Here is a 14,917-nt window from a genome sequence, read left to right on the forward strand (position 1 = left end):
TTTCTGGGAAAATATAAATTTTATTGACACTGTAAGATGGTTTCTCTTTTCTCTGAATCAGCATGAAATGAAAGTAAATGCACGCATTCAAGCAAGAAAACTAAAAAGCAAAAAAACAAACAAAAAAAAACAACAATAAATGTCTGAAAGCAGTTCAACAAGTCCAATTCATTTTTTTTTTAAAAGAAATTCACATAAATACTTTCACAGTTTTCATGTCAACTGACTTCAGGATGTGAAGCCTAACCCTCTCTTAAGTATTTACCACAAATGTGACACCTCCATTTCTACGCAGCTGAAAGTCAGACCAGCCACTGCACCTCCCCAGGCTCCACTTGTCCTCCGACCTGTCCGTGTGTTCTTGAAAGGCACCCAAAATTAAAATGTATTGTGATACATTCACTTTTTGTGTGTTGGGTGTCTGGATGTTAAACATCCAGAATTGTTCTTTGCTCCTTCAGGGTTCAGGGTTGCTCAATAAGGCAAAGGCTCCACGTAATCATCGCAAGAATCAGAAGCAGCTAGAAAACACGAATGAGTCAAAACACTGATGGAAAATCTGATGTGGAGGAAAACAGAAACTGTGACTTACTCTCAGAAGCGTGTTGGAGCTGGTGTAAACATCCAAGTTTGTCTGCTTCAGCTTGTTTCTGAGTCTTCTTTAAAATGGCCGTTTTTCTTCGGACACAATGGCGGAGGTGCATGGCGAGACCCTGGTTCTTTTGTTTGAAGTGCCTAACCAGATCATCCAGATTCTTAAAAGGGGTCTCTTTTAAACCTTCAGCTACCTGGGGGGGGGGGGAGTAACCACAGCAAGGAAATGGCAAAGAGCAGAATTTATAATTCAAAGGAGATTATGATTTTAACTAATTCCATCAAAATGTGATCAGCATTTCAATTCATTATTTTGTTTTCTACAGTCAATCAAAATAAAAAACATCAGAAACCAACAGTGCTCTCTGTATGTTTGGCCCATAAATACGGAAAATATTTCATTTCTGACACCAGAGTGAACTTCTCCAATGCAGAAGAACTGAGGCTAACGTTCACCAACCCGCGAACAAGCGTTAAGAACACAGCAGCCTGTTTGCACCACTGTCACTTCTCACTTCTCCTCGTTTTACTGCAGCTGAAATTCAACTATTTGACATGTTACTGGCATGGAATGTGTTTGTTTGCATGTGTGTGTTTACCATCAGTGTGTACTCTCCACTGTGCGTCCTCAGCAGTCTGTAGGTGTACACCACTTTGTTTTTACTGCAAAGAAGAAAAATCGGGCTCACACACTGTCAAACTACAAAATCCTTCGTTGCCTGCATAATTATTGAACAAGGGGATATAAAAATGGTGGCCGGAGAGCTAAAACCACAAAAATTAGAGATGTGCAAGCATTTCTGGAAAAGTGAATCAGATAATTTTAGCTGGCTGACATTATAAAAGCTTCTTAGAGTTTATGCATAAATGAAATCTTCATAGACCTTAGGCATATTTAACCTGATCCAACACTTGAATGAAATGTGTTTTCTTTTTAAATATTAAATGTATCTGAGACATCACACACAGAATCTCCTGCTGTGTCAGTTAGCTTGAATTAGAATTCTACAAATAAAGCGACAGAATGCTCACTAGACACAGAGGCACATGGCTCCCTGGATGGTTTCGCTGTCTCGGATCAGATAGGCTCCGTCCTTGTTCTTCTTCCCCAGAAGATCTTCGCACGCTTTCCTGCTGATGGCGCCGTGGTAACAGAGCGGCAGAGCTTCTGCCATGTCATGAGCGGTGCAAACGGATCCTGCCAACATCACCCCGCTCTGCTCAGCACCATCTCTGTGTATCTTTAAAGGTTCGCTGACGTGCTATTTGGTTCATCTGCAGACGAAATGGAGAGAAAAAAGCGCTGGTGATCAGTGTGGTCGACAAGTGAGGGGGGAAAGACGACACAGACAGGCGGTTTAACAGGAAGTCTTTAACAGGAAGTTTTAAGGTCGTATATTTGTGAACAGTGGTAGAGAAAGAATAGCATCACATTTAAACACCTTATCTATCAGTTCATGACTATTTCTACTATCTTGCCGCAGTTTTGCAGTGATTCTATATTTTAATAGGAGTTTTTTTTATTTATTCACAGAGCCAATAAAGGTTGAGAGAGTTTCACGTTGTTGTTCAGCTGCTGAGAAATCGTGCATACGCAACTGGATCAGATCTTAAATCACATATGTTCAAAACGGGACGGATCGTGTTTAAGTAACACAACTACCAGTGTTGTTACTACATGAGCTGCTGCAGAGGAACCCGTGGAGATGTTGTCAGAATGCTGTTTCTCAGAGAGATAAAATTAAAAAGGGGAAGAATTTTCTGAGAAGTCAGAGGATGTAAAAGCATTTCGGAGGGAAACGTGCTGGCTGCTGGAGCGTGAGCTGACCACACTAACCATGACCGGCACATCACACCCCCCCCCGCAAGACAGCCATAAACCAACACACACACACACACGCTGGCCACTGTCAGCAAAACGCCTGTTTTTGAGTCCTTGGAGGCGGCGTCGCCCAGTTGGGAGCTAGTAAAATACTAACTACTCATTTCTCCTATAGGTGGCGCTGTACTCTGCAACCAGCTGAGGTGAAGCGTGAAAGACCCGATAGACCCTCAAATCTGCAGAACTGTGAGCGTTTACACACGTGCACACACATTGCTCGTTCCCTTTACTTCGACACTACATTTGTCTCACTACCTCGTCTCTCCCTCCTTTTATTTGCTGTGTTTTGATGGAAAGATTGGCCCAAACAGTCCTTTGTACACGCGCACAGCAGCAAAAGTGTGAAGACAAGAGGAAATCTCCTCATCTGATCTGCAGCAGAATGACTTTTGCTGATTATCGATTATTTCCCTGAATCCTGGAAATTTGATAACTGTTCCTAACATTTTTCAGGTGAGTGCAGCAAAGCTGGGTCCAAAGCTGTTCTGACTGAATGACTGATGCTGATACTGTTTTGCTCCTGTAATTATAATCTCTTGACCCACTCTCGGATCCGTTGAATCATGTGACCCGGGAGGGGGCGTGGCTTCTGTCTAAGCTCTTTAACTGTCAGGACAGTGTGGCCATTTTATGACCTTTTACCTGACGGCTGATCAGTCAGTCACATCTCTTTCAGGTCAGCTCCGAAATAGAAAAGCAAGAAGAAAAATCCTGCTGGGTCTCATTTTCAGATGCACGTTCACCAGTTTGTGCTGGTTGTTAAATTACAGGCTGCTCAGCATCTGCTGGGCTTTTTTTTAGCATCGCTGCTGTGGTTCCCATCCCTGATTGCCTATAATCACAGTTGGTTCCCTCACTAATCAGCAGTGACCAGCAACAGTTGGTCTTTGCTGCGTAGTTTCTCCACCACACTCTGTTATTATGGACTTTTCAGGTCCGTTTCTGCTCCGACTGGTTCTGTCTGAGATTTTCCCGCGACGTGACGCAGATCAGGACCCAGATTCTAACCTCTTTTACTCCTCGCCCTCCGCCCCTTCCTCACCTTCTCCATCCTTCCAGACTCTTACCGTAACAGTTGACACCTCCCTCCCTCCTTCCCTCCCTCAGACCTCCTTCTCCTGCTCTCGTCTTCACGTCACAACGTCTCCGGTTGCAGGAAGGATGAGGTGCCGTAAACTCCTGGCTCTGCTCGGACTCCTCGTGCTCTGTGAAGGTGAGAGAAACGCTGCAAACGTCCCTCAAAGCTTGTATCTGCTTGGCTGCTCCAAAGGCTGAGAGAGATTCAAAAATGAGGTTAAAATGATTTTGTTTTCAAGTCTTCAGGAACTTAACAGTGCGGCTGCAGACAGACAGCTTAGTGAAGAGAAGGAACAGATTATTCAAAGTTCCTCCATCTGCTCCACTATCCTCTCTCTTTCTCTCTCTCTCTCTCACACACACACACACACACACCTGTGCTCCACAGGATGTTTTTATAGCAGCCTGATTCTATTCCGGGCTTCGTGGCGTCACACTAATTACTCAGAGCGGTTTATTTGTCAGTAGCTCAAGACTTTAGCCTGAGTGCTGATGTGCTGACTGGTTTGTTGATGCCTGTTTTTCTGGTTCAAATATCACTGAGAGGCAACAGCCGGGTCGGTCTGAAGAGGCCAGTTACCAGTGTTTCCAGCCCCACGACCCCTCTGAGGGACGTCATGTTGAAATGAGAGTCTGGTCCAACACGGTTTCAGCCGGTCACTGTTTCTCCTCTGTGTCCGGTACTCAGGTCAGGACCAGAGCGGGTCGGGGGAGTCATGTGATAACTTCACGGACCTCGACCTTTCTCACTGCTTCCTCGGAACCAGCCTGTACGTCCGGCTGCTGCTCTACACCCGCTCCAACCTGGACTGTGGCCGTGAGCTCAGGCACCAGCGCCTGTCTGAGCAGCCGCTCTTCAACGCCTCCCGTCCCACCGCCTTCGTCATCCACGGCTACAGGCCCACCGGAGCGCCCCCCATCTGGATAGACCACATCGTCCACCTGCTGGCCAAGCAGGACGACATGAACGTCATCGTGGTGGACTGGAACAAGGGCGCCGCCAACCTCAACTACTTCACCGCCGTCACCTACACCAGACAGGCGGCCCACAACCTGACTGGTTTCATCCTCGCGATGCAGGTGAGGAGCTCCTCGGCCGGGGTCCGAGTGTCTCGGCGAGGACACGTGTGTCCTAACCTGGTGTCTCTGCAGGAGGAGGGGGCGTCGCTGAGCTCGGTCCACCTCATCGGCGTCAGTCTGGGGGCTCACCTGGCTGGATTCGTGGGAGCAAACCTGAAGGGGAAGATTGGCCGTATTACAGGTAAAGAACAGTTGATGGGTGGAAAGAAAGCAAAAAACTCCTGATGAACCCGTCTTGTCCTTCAGGTCTGGACCCAGCCGGGCCCATGTTCACCAGCGCCACAGCGGACCAGAGGCTGGACCCCTCGGACGCCATGTTTGTGGACGTGCTTCACACTGACATGAACTGTGAGCTTCTGAGTTTTAACTGCCGAATTGTGTATCAGTAAATGTCTCATAAGTTAAGCGTAAAAACGGGCATCAAAGGGTTTTTGACCCTGGAAGTATCTAAATCTCTGTAACGAACGTCATTAACGTCATTTTTTTTTTGACTGTGAAGCATTCGGGCTGAGAGGAGCTCATGGTCACATCGACTTTTATGCCAACGGTGGCGTCGACCAACCCGGGTGTCCGAAAACCATCTTTGCAGGTACATAAACAACCGTACTTCCAACTACTTTCTATCTTTGTGAGGACTTTCCTGCTGCTCCCTCATGTACAAACCCGCGCTAACAGCTCCTGGGTCTCCTCCCACAGGTAAATCGTATTTCGTGTGTGACCACCAGCGCTCCGTCTTTCTCTACCTGTGCGCTCTGAACCGAACCTGCAGCCTCACGGGCTACCCCTGCTCCTCCTACAGCAGCTTCCTGGAGGGGCAGTGCCTGCAGTGCGAGGCCTTCCGACCCGCTTCCTGCCCCGTGCTGGGTAGGTGGCGCCACAAGCCCCGGTCTGACGTTGCTGATGGAGGTCTGACCACCTGCGTGATGTCACCTGCAGGTTACGATCTGAGCCAGTGGAGGGACACGCTGCTGAAGCTTGGACAGACCAGAGTCTTCTTCAGCACCACGGCGACGCTGCCCTACAGGAGTGAGTCTGCAGAACATCTCGTCTGCTCATGCAAGCTGGATTCCTCCTGGACGACTTTGCTTTTGTTTCTGTCCTGCATGAGTAGAGCTGAGTTATCGGGTGGACATGGTGACCTGGAACCAGTACCTCCGCTGGGGGGTCGTCTACATCCGCCTACACAGCGGCAGAATGTCCACTGAGGCCCAAATAGACCAGTGAGTTTGACCCACACTGGTTAAAATGCCAGTTTTAGAAGTTTTTCCTGCTTTAGCTTCACTTCTCTCCTCCCTGCTGCCAGGAAGCTCCTGCGCTTCGAGCAGTACACCTCCACCCGCCTGCTGGCCCAGTTTGACGAGGACCTGCCCCAAATCCAGAAGATCTCCATGCGGATCAGCACCGGCAACGTGATCGGACCTCGCTACAAGATCCGGCTGCTGCGGATACGCTTCACTCCGCTGGACCGTCCAGAGAGGTGGGGGCAGAACCCAGCTGGGGCAGGCGAGGATCATTTCTGCCCTCGGAGGCAGAAAAAGCCGTTAACTGCACCTCTCGTTCCTCTCCTCAGGTCTTTGATGTGTCGCTTTGATGTCATCATGGAGGAGAACATGGAGGTGGCGTTTCGACCTTCGCTCTGCGACTCTCACCTTTGACCCTGAACTGGACACGCCTCTTCTTCCGTGGTAAACGGAGGTGAACGAGCTGAACTCGTGTCTGGAGGAGCTCTGCTGGACCTCCAGGCTCCTCCTGGCTGTGGAGCCGAGTGGACCTTCTGGAAGCTCGTGATGCTGCTGAACTGATCACGATGATCTTCGGGATCTTTACACGGGATTCTTCAGGAGTTAAATGAAGATAAAAAAGAAAAGCTGCTTGTCTTTTTTTTATTTTTCCTGTACTTGCAGATCTTTTCTGCTCACACACATAACAGATGTTCTGGACTCACCATCTTCTGGCTCTGCCTCGACTCTCTGGAAAAGAAAAAGTGAAAAAATCCAATGAGTGTGTGTGTGTGTGTGTGTTCACGTTCATGCTTTACACAACTGAAACGGCGACTACCTCGACAGCAAAACCCACCGTTTCCCTTTCCTGTTTTAATTAACCGAGATTAGAATTTACTCACCACGAAAGCAGAATTCTGGTTTTGACCAAAACAGGACAAATTTCCTGGTAGAATCACATGAAAACTGAATATTCGCACCCACAAAGCAGCTGCTCAACCGTGACCTTTCGTAGTTAAACCAAAAGTAAAAGCAGCTCTAATTTTTAAGACATTTGAACCATCACTTTGTAGAAATGAGGATAAATCAGTTTTAATTTGAGTTTTAATACCTTTCGGTGGCTGAAGCTTCTCCTCCTTCCTCATCCCAAAAGGTGTAAAAGTGTCTGGGAGTTTTATTCCTGGAAATAAAACCGTCTCCTCCTGGACGCCGCTGGGATGTTTGTCCAAACTAACGTTCAAATTTATATTTTGAACATAAGTTTGTGTCATGTTTTTTTCTCTGAGAACTCAAATATTTATAAAGTATCTTCTGAAGCCTCTGTTGGAAAACATGTTCAAAACCATATTTTTAAATTACGAATGGAAATAAATGTTCATTTTTATCTTCAAGAGAACAACTGTAAAGAATGAGGAAATTCCCGTAAACAAATGAGATAAAATCAGTGACTTGTAACACGCTCATTCATCATAAATCAGAATAAGTTCGTCAGTCTAGAACCAAGAATCAGACTCTGACATAAACCATCCAAATGTTTTATTCGTCACGGAATTATGATAATCTGAGAGAACGAGAGCATCAAAATAAAATTAAAGCAGATCAACTCATTTTTTTTTATAATCAATATTGTGAAACCGTTCCAGTTCTTACAAACCTCAATCAATTTTCACAAGAACAAAAACAAGAAATAACATTTACAGTAATTAAAAGAAGCCAGATTGTTTTTTAAATTTGTGTTAAACCTGGAAATTTAAGTCCCGTTCACATCATCGGCCTGTGAGTCCAACGTCTTCGTCCAATCAGGAGTTGGGACCTGCGGAGGCCAAAACACAGATAAATCAGCGGCGTGGGGCCGATCGGGGTCAAGGATTACAGGCGGATCGGCACAGAAACAATAAAAGAGGATTTGGAAGAGGCTCAGATATGAATAGAAGCTGAGCGGGAGGGTGGAAACCTTAGAAAAGTAGCAGGTCATCAGTCAGGAGATGTTGGAGGTTCTCTTACACAACCAGTTCACCCCAGAATGAACCAGCTTTAACGTCTCGCCCTTGAAGGAATCCTCCAGCCTGTTTACCGGAGGACTGATTAACGGAATTACTCGTATTTATTTAGACACAAAAACCCTCCTTTACTGTTGATAAATGACAGCTCAGTTTCTGTCCCTGACTCTAGGGGGCGCTAATGAAAACGTTGCCTGAGCTAAACAAATCAAACACAAAAGAAGAGTAACCAAGTTAGCAACAGCCTCGTGGTCTCAGCCACTTTATCCGGTAGTTTTGTGTCTCCGCCCACCTTGGAAGTTGTATCTTTTCTGGCGTCTAAACTGGTTAGTGATGCCGTAGTTTCTGCGTTGGAAGGCTTTGAACGGCCCCCCCTCTCTTTGACCCCTGAAACAGAAAGGTGCCAGACCAACAATGAGCTTCAGGTCACGTGGTTGGGGGGGGGCGGGGTCAGAGGTCAAAGTCAGTTCTGACCATGTGGAATTCTTGTCTCCGGTGTTGCGCCGGCAGCGGAGAGAATCCTTCCGGCTCCACCATCTGATCCACTTCTTCCTCTCTGTACTCTGCACTGGTCTTACTGGAAGAAGGTTGCTGGTCGGTTCATTCGCGCGCGTCCTCACGACCTTAAACATGCTCCGTCTTACCTGGCCGGCCCTAGGGGGCGCTGCGACGTGCCGCTACCAGCTATCGTGACCTTGACGCCCTCGATCCTCTCCTGCCGCCTCCTCTCCAGGTCGTGTCTCAGGTCCCCCGGGCCTCGCACCGGCTGCGTCACCCCAACACCAAATTCCATGAAAGACATTACGGGCGAGGAAGATTCGGCGGACGACGGTGTTATTTACCGGCAGGAGGCTGGGGGAGGAGGAGGAGGGTGCCTCTTCATCCAGCAGAGAGTTCACATTTACACTGAAGCCCCTGGAGGAACGAAAACACGGAAAAGGACGCTGTGAACAAGTGTTTGTTGGTCCGTGAGGAGAAAAGGGTCGGGGTTGGACGCACTGGTTAGCGCTGAACCGCTGGTTCAGAGTTAGCATCGCTGCCTCCTCGTCTTCGTCGAAAGCGGCCGCCTGCGGAGCGGAGAAACGCTCGTTCAGGGTGAGCCCCCCTCCTCCGAAATACTGCTCTGGAAACACACGCCCGCACCTTTAAAACAGCCGTTTTGGGTCCCAGAGCCCCCCTTGACCTGCAGCTGACCTTTGACATGGTGCACCAGGGTGATGATCTCCTGGGCGAAGGTGCCGGTGTGTGTCGGGGTCTCCCGGTACGTCCCAGAGTGCTCCAGCAGGGGCAGGAAGTCCAGACGCTGGCGCCCAACGTTAACGAGGTCTAGAGACAGCTGCCTGTCTGAGGAGTAACACAGCGGGCTGCAAAAAGACACAGCCCATACATTTATATAGAATAAAGAGGAGTCCCATACATTTATATAGAATAAAGAGGAGTCCCATACATTTATATAGAATAAACAGGAGTCCCATACATTTATATAGAATAAACAGGAGTCCCATAATAAACAGGAGTCCCATACATTTATATAGAATAAAGAGGAGTCCCATACATTTATATAGAATAAACAGGAGTCCCATAATAAACAGGAGTCCCATACATTTATATAGAATAAACAGGAGCCCCATAGATTTATATAGAATAAACAGGAGTCCCATAATAAACAGGAGTCCCATACATTTATATAGAATAAACAGGAGCCCCATACATTTATATAGAATAAACAGGAGCCCCATAGATTTATATAGAATAAACAGGAGTCCCATAGCTTCATATATAATAGAGGAGTCCCATAGATTTATATAGAATAAACAGGAGTCCCATAATAAACAGGAGTCCCATACATTTATATAGAATAAAGGAGTCCCATACATTTATATAGAATAAACAGGAGCCCCATAGATTTATATAGAATAAACAGGAGTCCCATAGCTTCATATATAATAGAGGAGTCCCATAGATTTATATAGAATAAACAGGAGTCCCATAATAAACAGGAGTCCCATAGCTTCATATATAATAAAGGAGTCCCATAGATTTATATATAATAAAGAGGAGTCCCATAATAAACAGGAGTCCCATACATTTATATAGAATAAAGGAGTCCCATACATTTATATAGAATAAACAGGAGTCCCATACATTTATATAGAATAAACAGGAGTCCCATACATTTATATAGAATAAAGAGGAGTCCCATACATTTATATAGAATAAACAGGAGTCCCATACATTTATATAGAATAAAGGAGTCCCATACCTTACCCAACACTTACCCGTCACGCGTCCCAAACACAAGTGTTAGTAATTCAACTATGAAACGCAGGCAGAACAATAAGTCAGCGAATATAAAGTAAAAGTTCACACTTCTTTTCTATTTTTATTCATTAAAGCTTCGGTACACCACCACCACCACCACCACCACCACCGTGGTCACTCGGGGCAGCAGGTGGAGGAGCCCCTCCACCATCTAGAGCAGCCTGGTCAGGTCCACAACCACTGTAGCTCTGGCCTGACCTCCAGCTGACCTTCACGCCTCTTTGATCTCCTCCCTGTGGTCTGTGGCTGCAGTTGAGCCCTTGTTTGATTGAGGTTTGTTTTCTGGCTTGATCTCAGCGGCCATCCATTCCAGACACATCTGTGTCATTAGAGACGTCCTCGATGCATCTTCAGGACACGTCTTCAGGACACGCCTTCAGGACACGCCTTCAGGACACGTCTTCAGGACACGTCTTCAGGACACGTCTTCAGGACACGTCTTCAGGACACGCCTTCAGGACACATCTTCAGGACACGCCTTCAGGACACGTCTTCAGGACACGCCTTCAGGACACATCTTCAGGACACATCTTCAGGACACATCTTCAGGACACGCCTTCAGGACACGTCTTCAGGACACGTCTTCAGGACACACCTTCAGGACACGTCTTCAGGACACGCCTTCAGGACACGTCTTCAGGACACATCTTCAGGACACGTCTTCAGGACACGCACGGCCCTCCTCCGGGGGTCGGAGCCCCCTCACAGACCTCCACTCCAAACGCTGAAGGTGTCCCCGGAGGTGAGGAGGGGCGTTCTCCGCTCCAACATCTTCTCCAGTTCCTCTCTGCAGGTTCCGTGTTGACGCTGATGTTCCCACGTCCTCCGTGTTCAGCAGTGATGACGGTTCCTTCAGTTCTGTTGGACTTCACCTTGTCCCGTCGACAGAATCCTCCGCGTGTTCAACCCCCCGGACTCACGCCTCAGTCCAGGCTTCAGCTCCAATAAACTGGAGCCGCTCTTCATCCACCTCCTGTCTTCAGACATTCAGACCAACTGAGGGATGTTCTTGGGAAGATCCTTGGTTCCAGTTCCTCCACATGGTGACGGTTGGCTGAGCAGTTTTAGCTGTGCAGCCACTGTACAACATCTGCTCCTGTGTCCGGTCTGGTCTTCACGCTGCTCCGTGCCGATCAGGACAGCTTTCGTTGAATGTTCCAACAGGTCCGGAGTCAGAGCTTCCGTCAGGTCCTTTTCTAAGTGATCCAGAGGAACGGAAACTTCTAATATTTGGAAGAATCTTAATCCAGCAGGGTGAAGTTATCACCCAGGAAAAGGTGCAAACGCCTCCAGTTAGAAATGTTCCGTGTTGAGATGTTCTCCTGCTGCCGGATGACGAGTTCCTCATCTCGTTCCTCATCTCAAAACGGCTCCAACGTTAAAGAAAGACTCCTTTAGAGCAGACCTTCACCAGGAGAAACATCCGAGCCACTTTCTTCCTCTTGTATCAACCATGTTGGATGTTCTGCTGTGAAAAGCAGCTTCTGTCTCCTGTCAGAACCACCAGGCCGTTACATCCGTACCATCAAATCACCTCCTGCAGCCCCGTGGACGCTGGTTCCAGGGGTCCTTTTCTGATAGTTCTTGTTTAGTTCCCTAGATAAAGACCTTTAGCATCCGTGCCGTCCTCTTATTTCCCAGCTGAGAAGCTCCTGCTTGGCCTCCATCGGCCTCCCAACAGTGAAAAGTCCTCTTCTACATCCTGCTTGTGATGAAATTACTGAAACTCTTAAAGCCTCTTGATCTTGGTCCCAGAAGATCTGGCGTGTTCGTGTCATCACCTGCCCTGATTGGACCACGGTCACTTACCCCAACGCACGTCCAACATCCTCCAGCGTCCATCAGCTTCTTCGGTCTTCAAGCAGCCTTCTTCTCTTTGTTCTCCAGCTTGAGGTCCAACCACATCTGTGATCTTCTGGGCTCCCCATCCCATTCAGAGATCAATCTCCACACAATCCTCTCCCCTGGAGACGCTGCCTCCGTTCAGTGTTGTTAGAAAAAGAAGTGTGAACTTTCACCTCTTACCTGAGATCACTGGAAGGAAAATGCTCTACCTGTCTTTGCTCACGGGTCGCTTCATGTCCACCTTGATGGTCATTGTCTCCTCCGCGACCGCAGTCACGTTCTTAGGCTTGGCCCGGTTCCTTTCCAACATCCTCTGACGGGGCATTTTGGGGTCCAGGTCGACGGCGGGCGGAGATGGTTCCAGACTTCTGGATCTGCGGCTCATCCACGGCTGGGCTCTGCCGTCCTCGTGCCTCTCGGCCTCCGCGCTGTTGGGATTCTTATAGTGGTCTTCTGTGAAGGCTTGACCCTCCGAGCTTTGCTCTTGCTGAGGAACATCGGGGAATCCGTGAGAAGATTCCGGCATGCGAGGCTGAATCCCGTGCGGTCCGGCTCGTCCACCCTGGGCTCTGCCCCGGAAGCCGCTCTTTCCCTTTTGCTTGCCCAACATCCCAGCGTTGGGCGTGCCGTGATGTGCAGGGTTCCTCCTCGGGTCAGGATAACGGAAAGCTCTCCCATCATCTCGTCTTCCACTTGCATCCTCCCATAGGTCCAGCCTGTCTCCTGACATCCTGTAGCGCTCGGCCTGATGGGCGCCTCTGGGTCGCCCGCCATCAGAACCGTGATCTTGGCGCTCGCTGGACCGACCCCGTGACAGTTTCCTGTGGGGCCTGAAGCCGTGGTCGTGCTCAATGATAATTGGCCCCGAACTTGCTCGGGCATCTCTTCCAAGCGTGTCTCTGGCTGCGTAATGCTGCTCTTCAAACGCCTTATTTCTGTACCTGTGACAGCATAAATACACATTTTTAATTCTTTCATCTGTCGCTATCTGACGTTACAACTGCCCTAAGGAAAAAGTGTATCAGCAAAATATGGGAATCATGCACTAATCGTTAGATCTGCTCAGACATCTGAGGCCTCGTCGAGAACCAGACTAGAAGCCCTCGTTCCTCTTTTCCTCTCCTTCCCGTGTCCCCGTGCGATAGATTTACCCATGCGGATCCTCGTCCTCCTCCAGCTTCCCTCTTTGCCTTTTAAAGACAGGACTCCTCTCCCGATGAGACTCGTCTCTCGGCCTCTCTCTGTTAGAGCTCTGGCAGTTTCTTCTTCCTCGTCCCCACCCGGCGTCCCACGTCTCCGTGCGTGAACTTGCCCTGGGGCTGGCGTCTCTGCACTTCTTCCAACTCCCGCCCTGCTCCTCTCTCCTCTTTCCCATCTTGGCCTCTTTTGGTCGGTGGTCCGAGTGAAACCGCGAAGTGGATGAGAACTCTTCACCGTGGATCCTTAAAGGCGATTTAGGCGACCTCTCCCAGTTATTAAAGCCCTTAGAGTGCTCTCTGAAGCCGTCTCTGTGTCCCTCTCGGTCCTCTCTGTTGTGCAGCGGGGACGGCCTCCGGTGGTCCTCAAAGCCGACCGTGTCATAGTGAGGTGGAGGTTGTCTGTGGTAAAGTTCCTCCTGGTTGGAATGGTTGTAATGCATATAAGGATCATCCGAGAAAACTGGGGATCTTCTCTGGCTCTTTGGGTACATATTCTCTCCGAGGAAATCCAAATGTTCTGTGTGATGGTCTCTCCTGTCCAAATGATCCCTGTCCAGCTTAAGACCTTTGTAATAGTCAGATTCCTTGGAGTGGAAACCTGCAAAAATCATGAAAAACTAATTAATATAACAATATCACTTAAGGTTTGAGCCAAAATAAGGTAAAACCAATCATCTGCTTTCACTTGTGTTGTAGGGGACGCGACTAAATTTTGACTAGATTCACCTGTGATCAAGGGACCTTTGTTTTGACATTTCTAAGCCGGCACAATAAACTAGTAACAGATTCATATCTAGCCACACTTCTGTGATGGTGCACAGCCTTTAAAGACATTAAATCAGGACAGATCGTCTGCTGCCATCCGAGGAGGCAACAATATTCCATCTGTGGAGACCGGCTGTGTTCTAAACACAGTAAAATAAACCTTCCATATGCCGTAGAACTACTCCCTGGTTAGAATAAACACAGAAACTATCTGTAGAAAAATATTACGGACACAAGCTGCACGATGAATGGTGGAATTATGGTTTGTTTTGGTGATTTACCGGACTGAGCACACTTCCGCTTGGTAGCTCTAGTAGCGCTGTTTAGCTCGCTTTGCTAACATGTTAGCTGCAACTCTGGGTTGCTGGAACCAACATAGCTGAAGAAGCGCACCCACTAATTGTTAAAATGAACCCGAACCCAACATTATCGCCGTGGCTTAAGGCCGACCGAGAAGTGCCATCGTCTTTGGAGTCCAAAGCTAATTAGCAGCTAGCGGTGCGCAGTTGTCTTACCTTAGTAAAGACACGCGGCTTCACGCGGCTAAAGTGAAATAAGACGATCAGAAACACCTAAATATGTCGCAAAATAACGGTTTTAATTGAAGAACGCAAATACATTTAAGATCTTCAACAAAGAGAGGGCAAAAGTGCGGAGTTTAAAAGGGTACAGTTTCCAAAATTCCCGTGTTGGCATTTAAGCAGCTAGCGCGTTCATCCCGCCGGAAGTAGAGCAGATCCGGAACTCCCATCCGATAATTTCAAAGTAAAAGTACAGATATCCCCAAAACTATACGTATAATAACATGGCACACAAGAGTGCTTCTTTATTATAACTAATTTTAGAATTGTATTTGAAAACTTTTTATTTTATTTTATTAACCACCTCTGAGCCAAAAACTGTCCACTTGTATCGATTCGAGTGAGACTTAAT

General features: G+C 47.9%; 3 protein-coding genes across 6 annotated transcripts; 1 reads left to right on the plus strand and 2 right to left on the minus strand.

The window, feature by feature from the left end:
- On the minus strand, nucleotides 1–1,919 carry LOC101071277 (SH2 domain-containing protein 1B). The gene is made up of 4 exons (XM_003968198.3): nucleotides 1,627–1,919; nucleotides 1,194–1,257; nucleotides 593–788; nucleotides 1–521 (listed from the first exon to the last, which is right to left on the minus strand). Exons 1-4 carry the CDS (start codon nucleotides 1,800–1,802, stop codon nucleotides 475–477), a joined length of 483 nt encoding a protein of 160 aa, XP_003968247.2. The 5' UTR covers nucleotides 1,803–1,919; the 3' UTR covers nucleotides 1–474.
- lipib (lipase, member Ib) lies at nucleotides 1,912–6,691 on the plus strand. 2 transcript variants are annotated; one of them, XM_029842619.1, is made up of 12 exons: nucleotides 1,912–2,662; nucleotides 2,774–2,929; nucleotides 3,584–3,689; nucleotides 4,242–4,633; nucleotides 4,706–4,814; nucleotides 4,880–4,981; nucleotides 5,133–5,222; nucleotides 5,330–5,497; nucleotides 5,570–5,659; nucleotides 5,745–5,853; nucleotides 5,937–6,110; nucleotides 6,204–6,691. In XM_029842619.1, exons 3-12 carry the CDS (start codon nucleotides 3,638–3,640, stop codon nucleotides 6,286–6,288), a joined length of 1,371 nt encoding a protein of 456 aa, XP_029698479.1. In that variant the 5' UTR covers nucleotides 1,912–2,662; nucleotides 2,774–2,929; nucleotides 3,584–3,637; the 3' UTR covers nucleotides 6,289–6,691. The 2 variants fall into 2 exon arrangements, with proteins under 2 accessions (XP_029698479.1, XP_003968246.2); XM_003968197.3 differs by lacking the exon at nucleotides 2,774–2,929.
- Nucleotides 6,692–7,372: 681 nt separating this feature from the next.
- Nucleotides 7,373–14,748, minus strand: zgc:112982 (BCLAF1 and THRAP3 family member 3). 3 transcript variants are annotated; one of them, XM_011608155.2, is made up of 10 exons: nucleotides 14,500–14,748; nucleotides 13,172–13,817; nucleotides 12,230–12,961; nucleotides 9,048–9,217; nucleotides 8,853–8,976; nucleotides 8,696–8,768; nucleotides 8,498–8,619; nucleotides 8,328–8,430; nucleotides 8,149–8,240; nucleotides 7,373–7,672 (listed from the first exon to the last, which is right to left on the minus strand). In XM_011608155.2, the coding sequence occupies exons 2-9, from the start codon at nucleotides 13,708–13,710 to the stop codon at nucleotides 8,181–8,183; spliced, it is 1,923 nt and encodes a 640-aa protein (XP_011606457.2). In that variant the 5' UTR covers nucleotides 13,711–13,817; nucleotides 14,500–14,748; the 3' UTR covers nucleotides 7,373–7,672; nucleotides 8,149–8,180. The 3 variants fall into 3 exon arrangements, with proteins under 3 accessions (XP_011606457.2, XP_029698471.1, XP_011606458.2); XM_029842611.1 differs by having other exon boundaries at nucleotides 7,373–7,669; nucleotides 8,146–8,240; XM_011608156.2 differs by having other exon boundaries at nucleotides 7,582–7,666; nucleotides 8,146–8,240.
- Nucleotides 14,749–14,917: the final 169 nt, after the last annotated feature.

This window comes from Takifugu rubripes, chromosome 10 (genome assembly GCF_901000725.2).
Source record: "Takifugu rubripes chromosome 10, fTakRub1.2, whole genome shotgun sequence".
NCBI lineage: Eukaryota > Metazoa > Chordata > Actinopteri > Tetraodontiformes > Tetraodontidae > Takifugu > Takifugu rubripes.

What these genes read in the sequence shown, in the direction of transcription:
- LOC101071277 (XM_003968198.3), bottom strand. Translation starts at nt 1,802, where the DNA reads ATGTTGGCAGGATCCGTTTGCACCGCTCATGACATGGCAGAAGCTCTG. An exon ending in GTGGAGAGTACACACTGATG is followed by an intron (nt 789 to 1,193) that starts GTAAACACACAC and finishes CCCCCCCCCCAG; the next exon opens with GTAGCTGAAGGTTTAAAAGA. An exon ending in GCTCCAACACGCTTCTGAGA is followed by an intron (nt 522 to 592) that starts GTAAGTCACAGT and finishes CGTGTTTTCTAG; the next exon opens with CTGCTTCTGATTCTTGCGAT.
- lipib (XM_029842619.1), top strand. Translation starts at nt 3,638, where the DNA reads ATGAGGTGCCGTAAACTCCTGGCTCTGCTCGGACTCCTCGTGCTCTGT. An exon ending in GCTTCACACTGACATGAACT is followed by an intron (nt 4,982 to 5,132) that starts GTGAGCTTCTGA and finishes TTGACTGTGAAG; the next exon opens with CATTCGGGCTGAGAGGAGCT. An exon ending in ACTGAGGCCCAAATAGACCA is followed by an intron (nt 5,854 to 5,936) that starts GTGAGTTTGACC and finishes CCCTGCTGCCAG; the next exon opens with GAAGCTCCTGCGCTTCGAGC.
- zgc:112982 (XM_011608155.2), bottom strand. Translation starts at nt 13,710, where the DNA reads ATGTACCCAAAGAGCCAGAGAAGATCCCCAGTTTTCTCGGATGATCCT. An exon ending in CAGCGGTTCAGCGCTAACCA is followed by an intron (nt 8,769 to 8,852) that starts GTGCGTCCAACC and finishes TCGTTCCTCCAG; the next exon opens with GGGCTTCAGTGTAAATGTGA. An exon ending in GGAGACAAGAATTCCACATG is followed by an intron (nt 8,241 to 8,327) that starts GTCAGAACTGAC and finishes TTTCTGTTTCAG; the next exon opens with GGGTCAAAGAGAGGGGGGGC.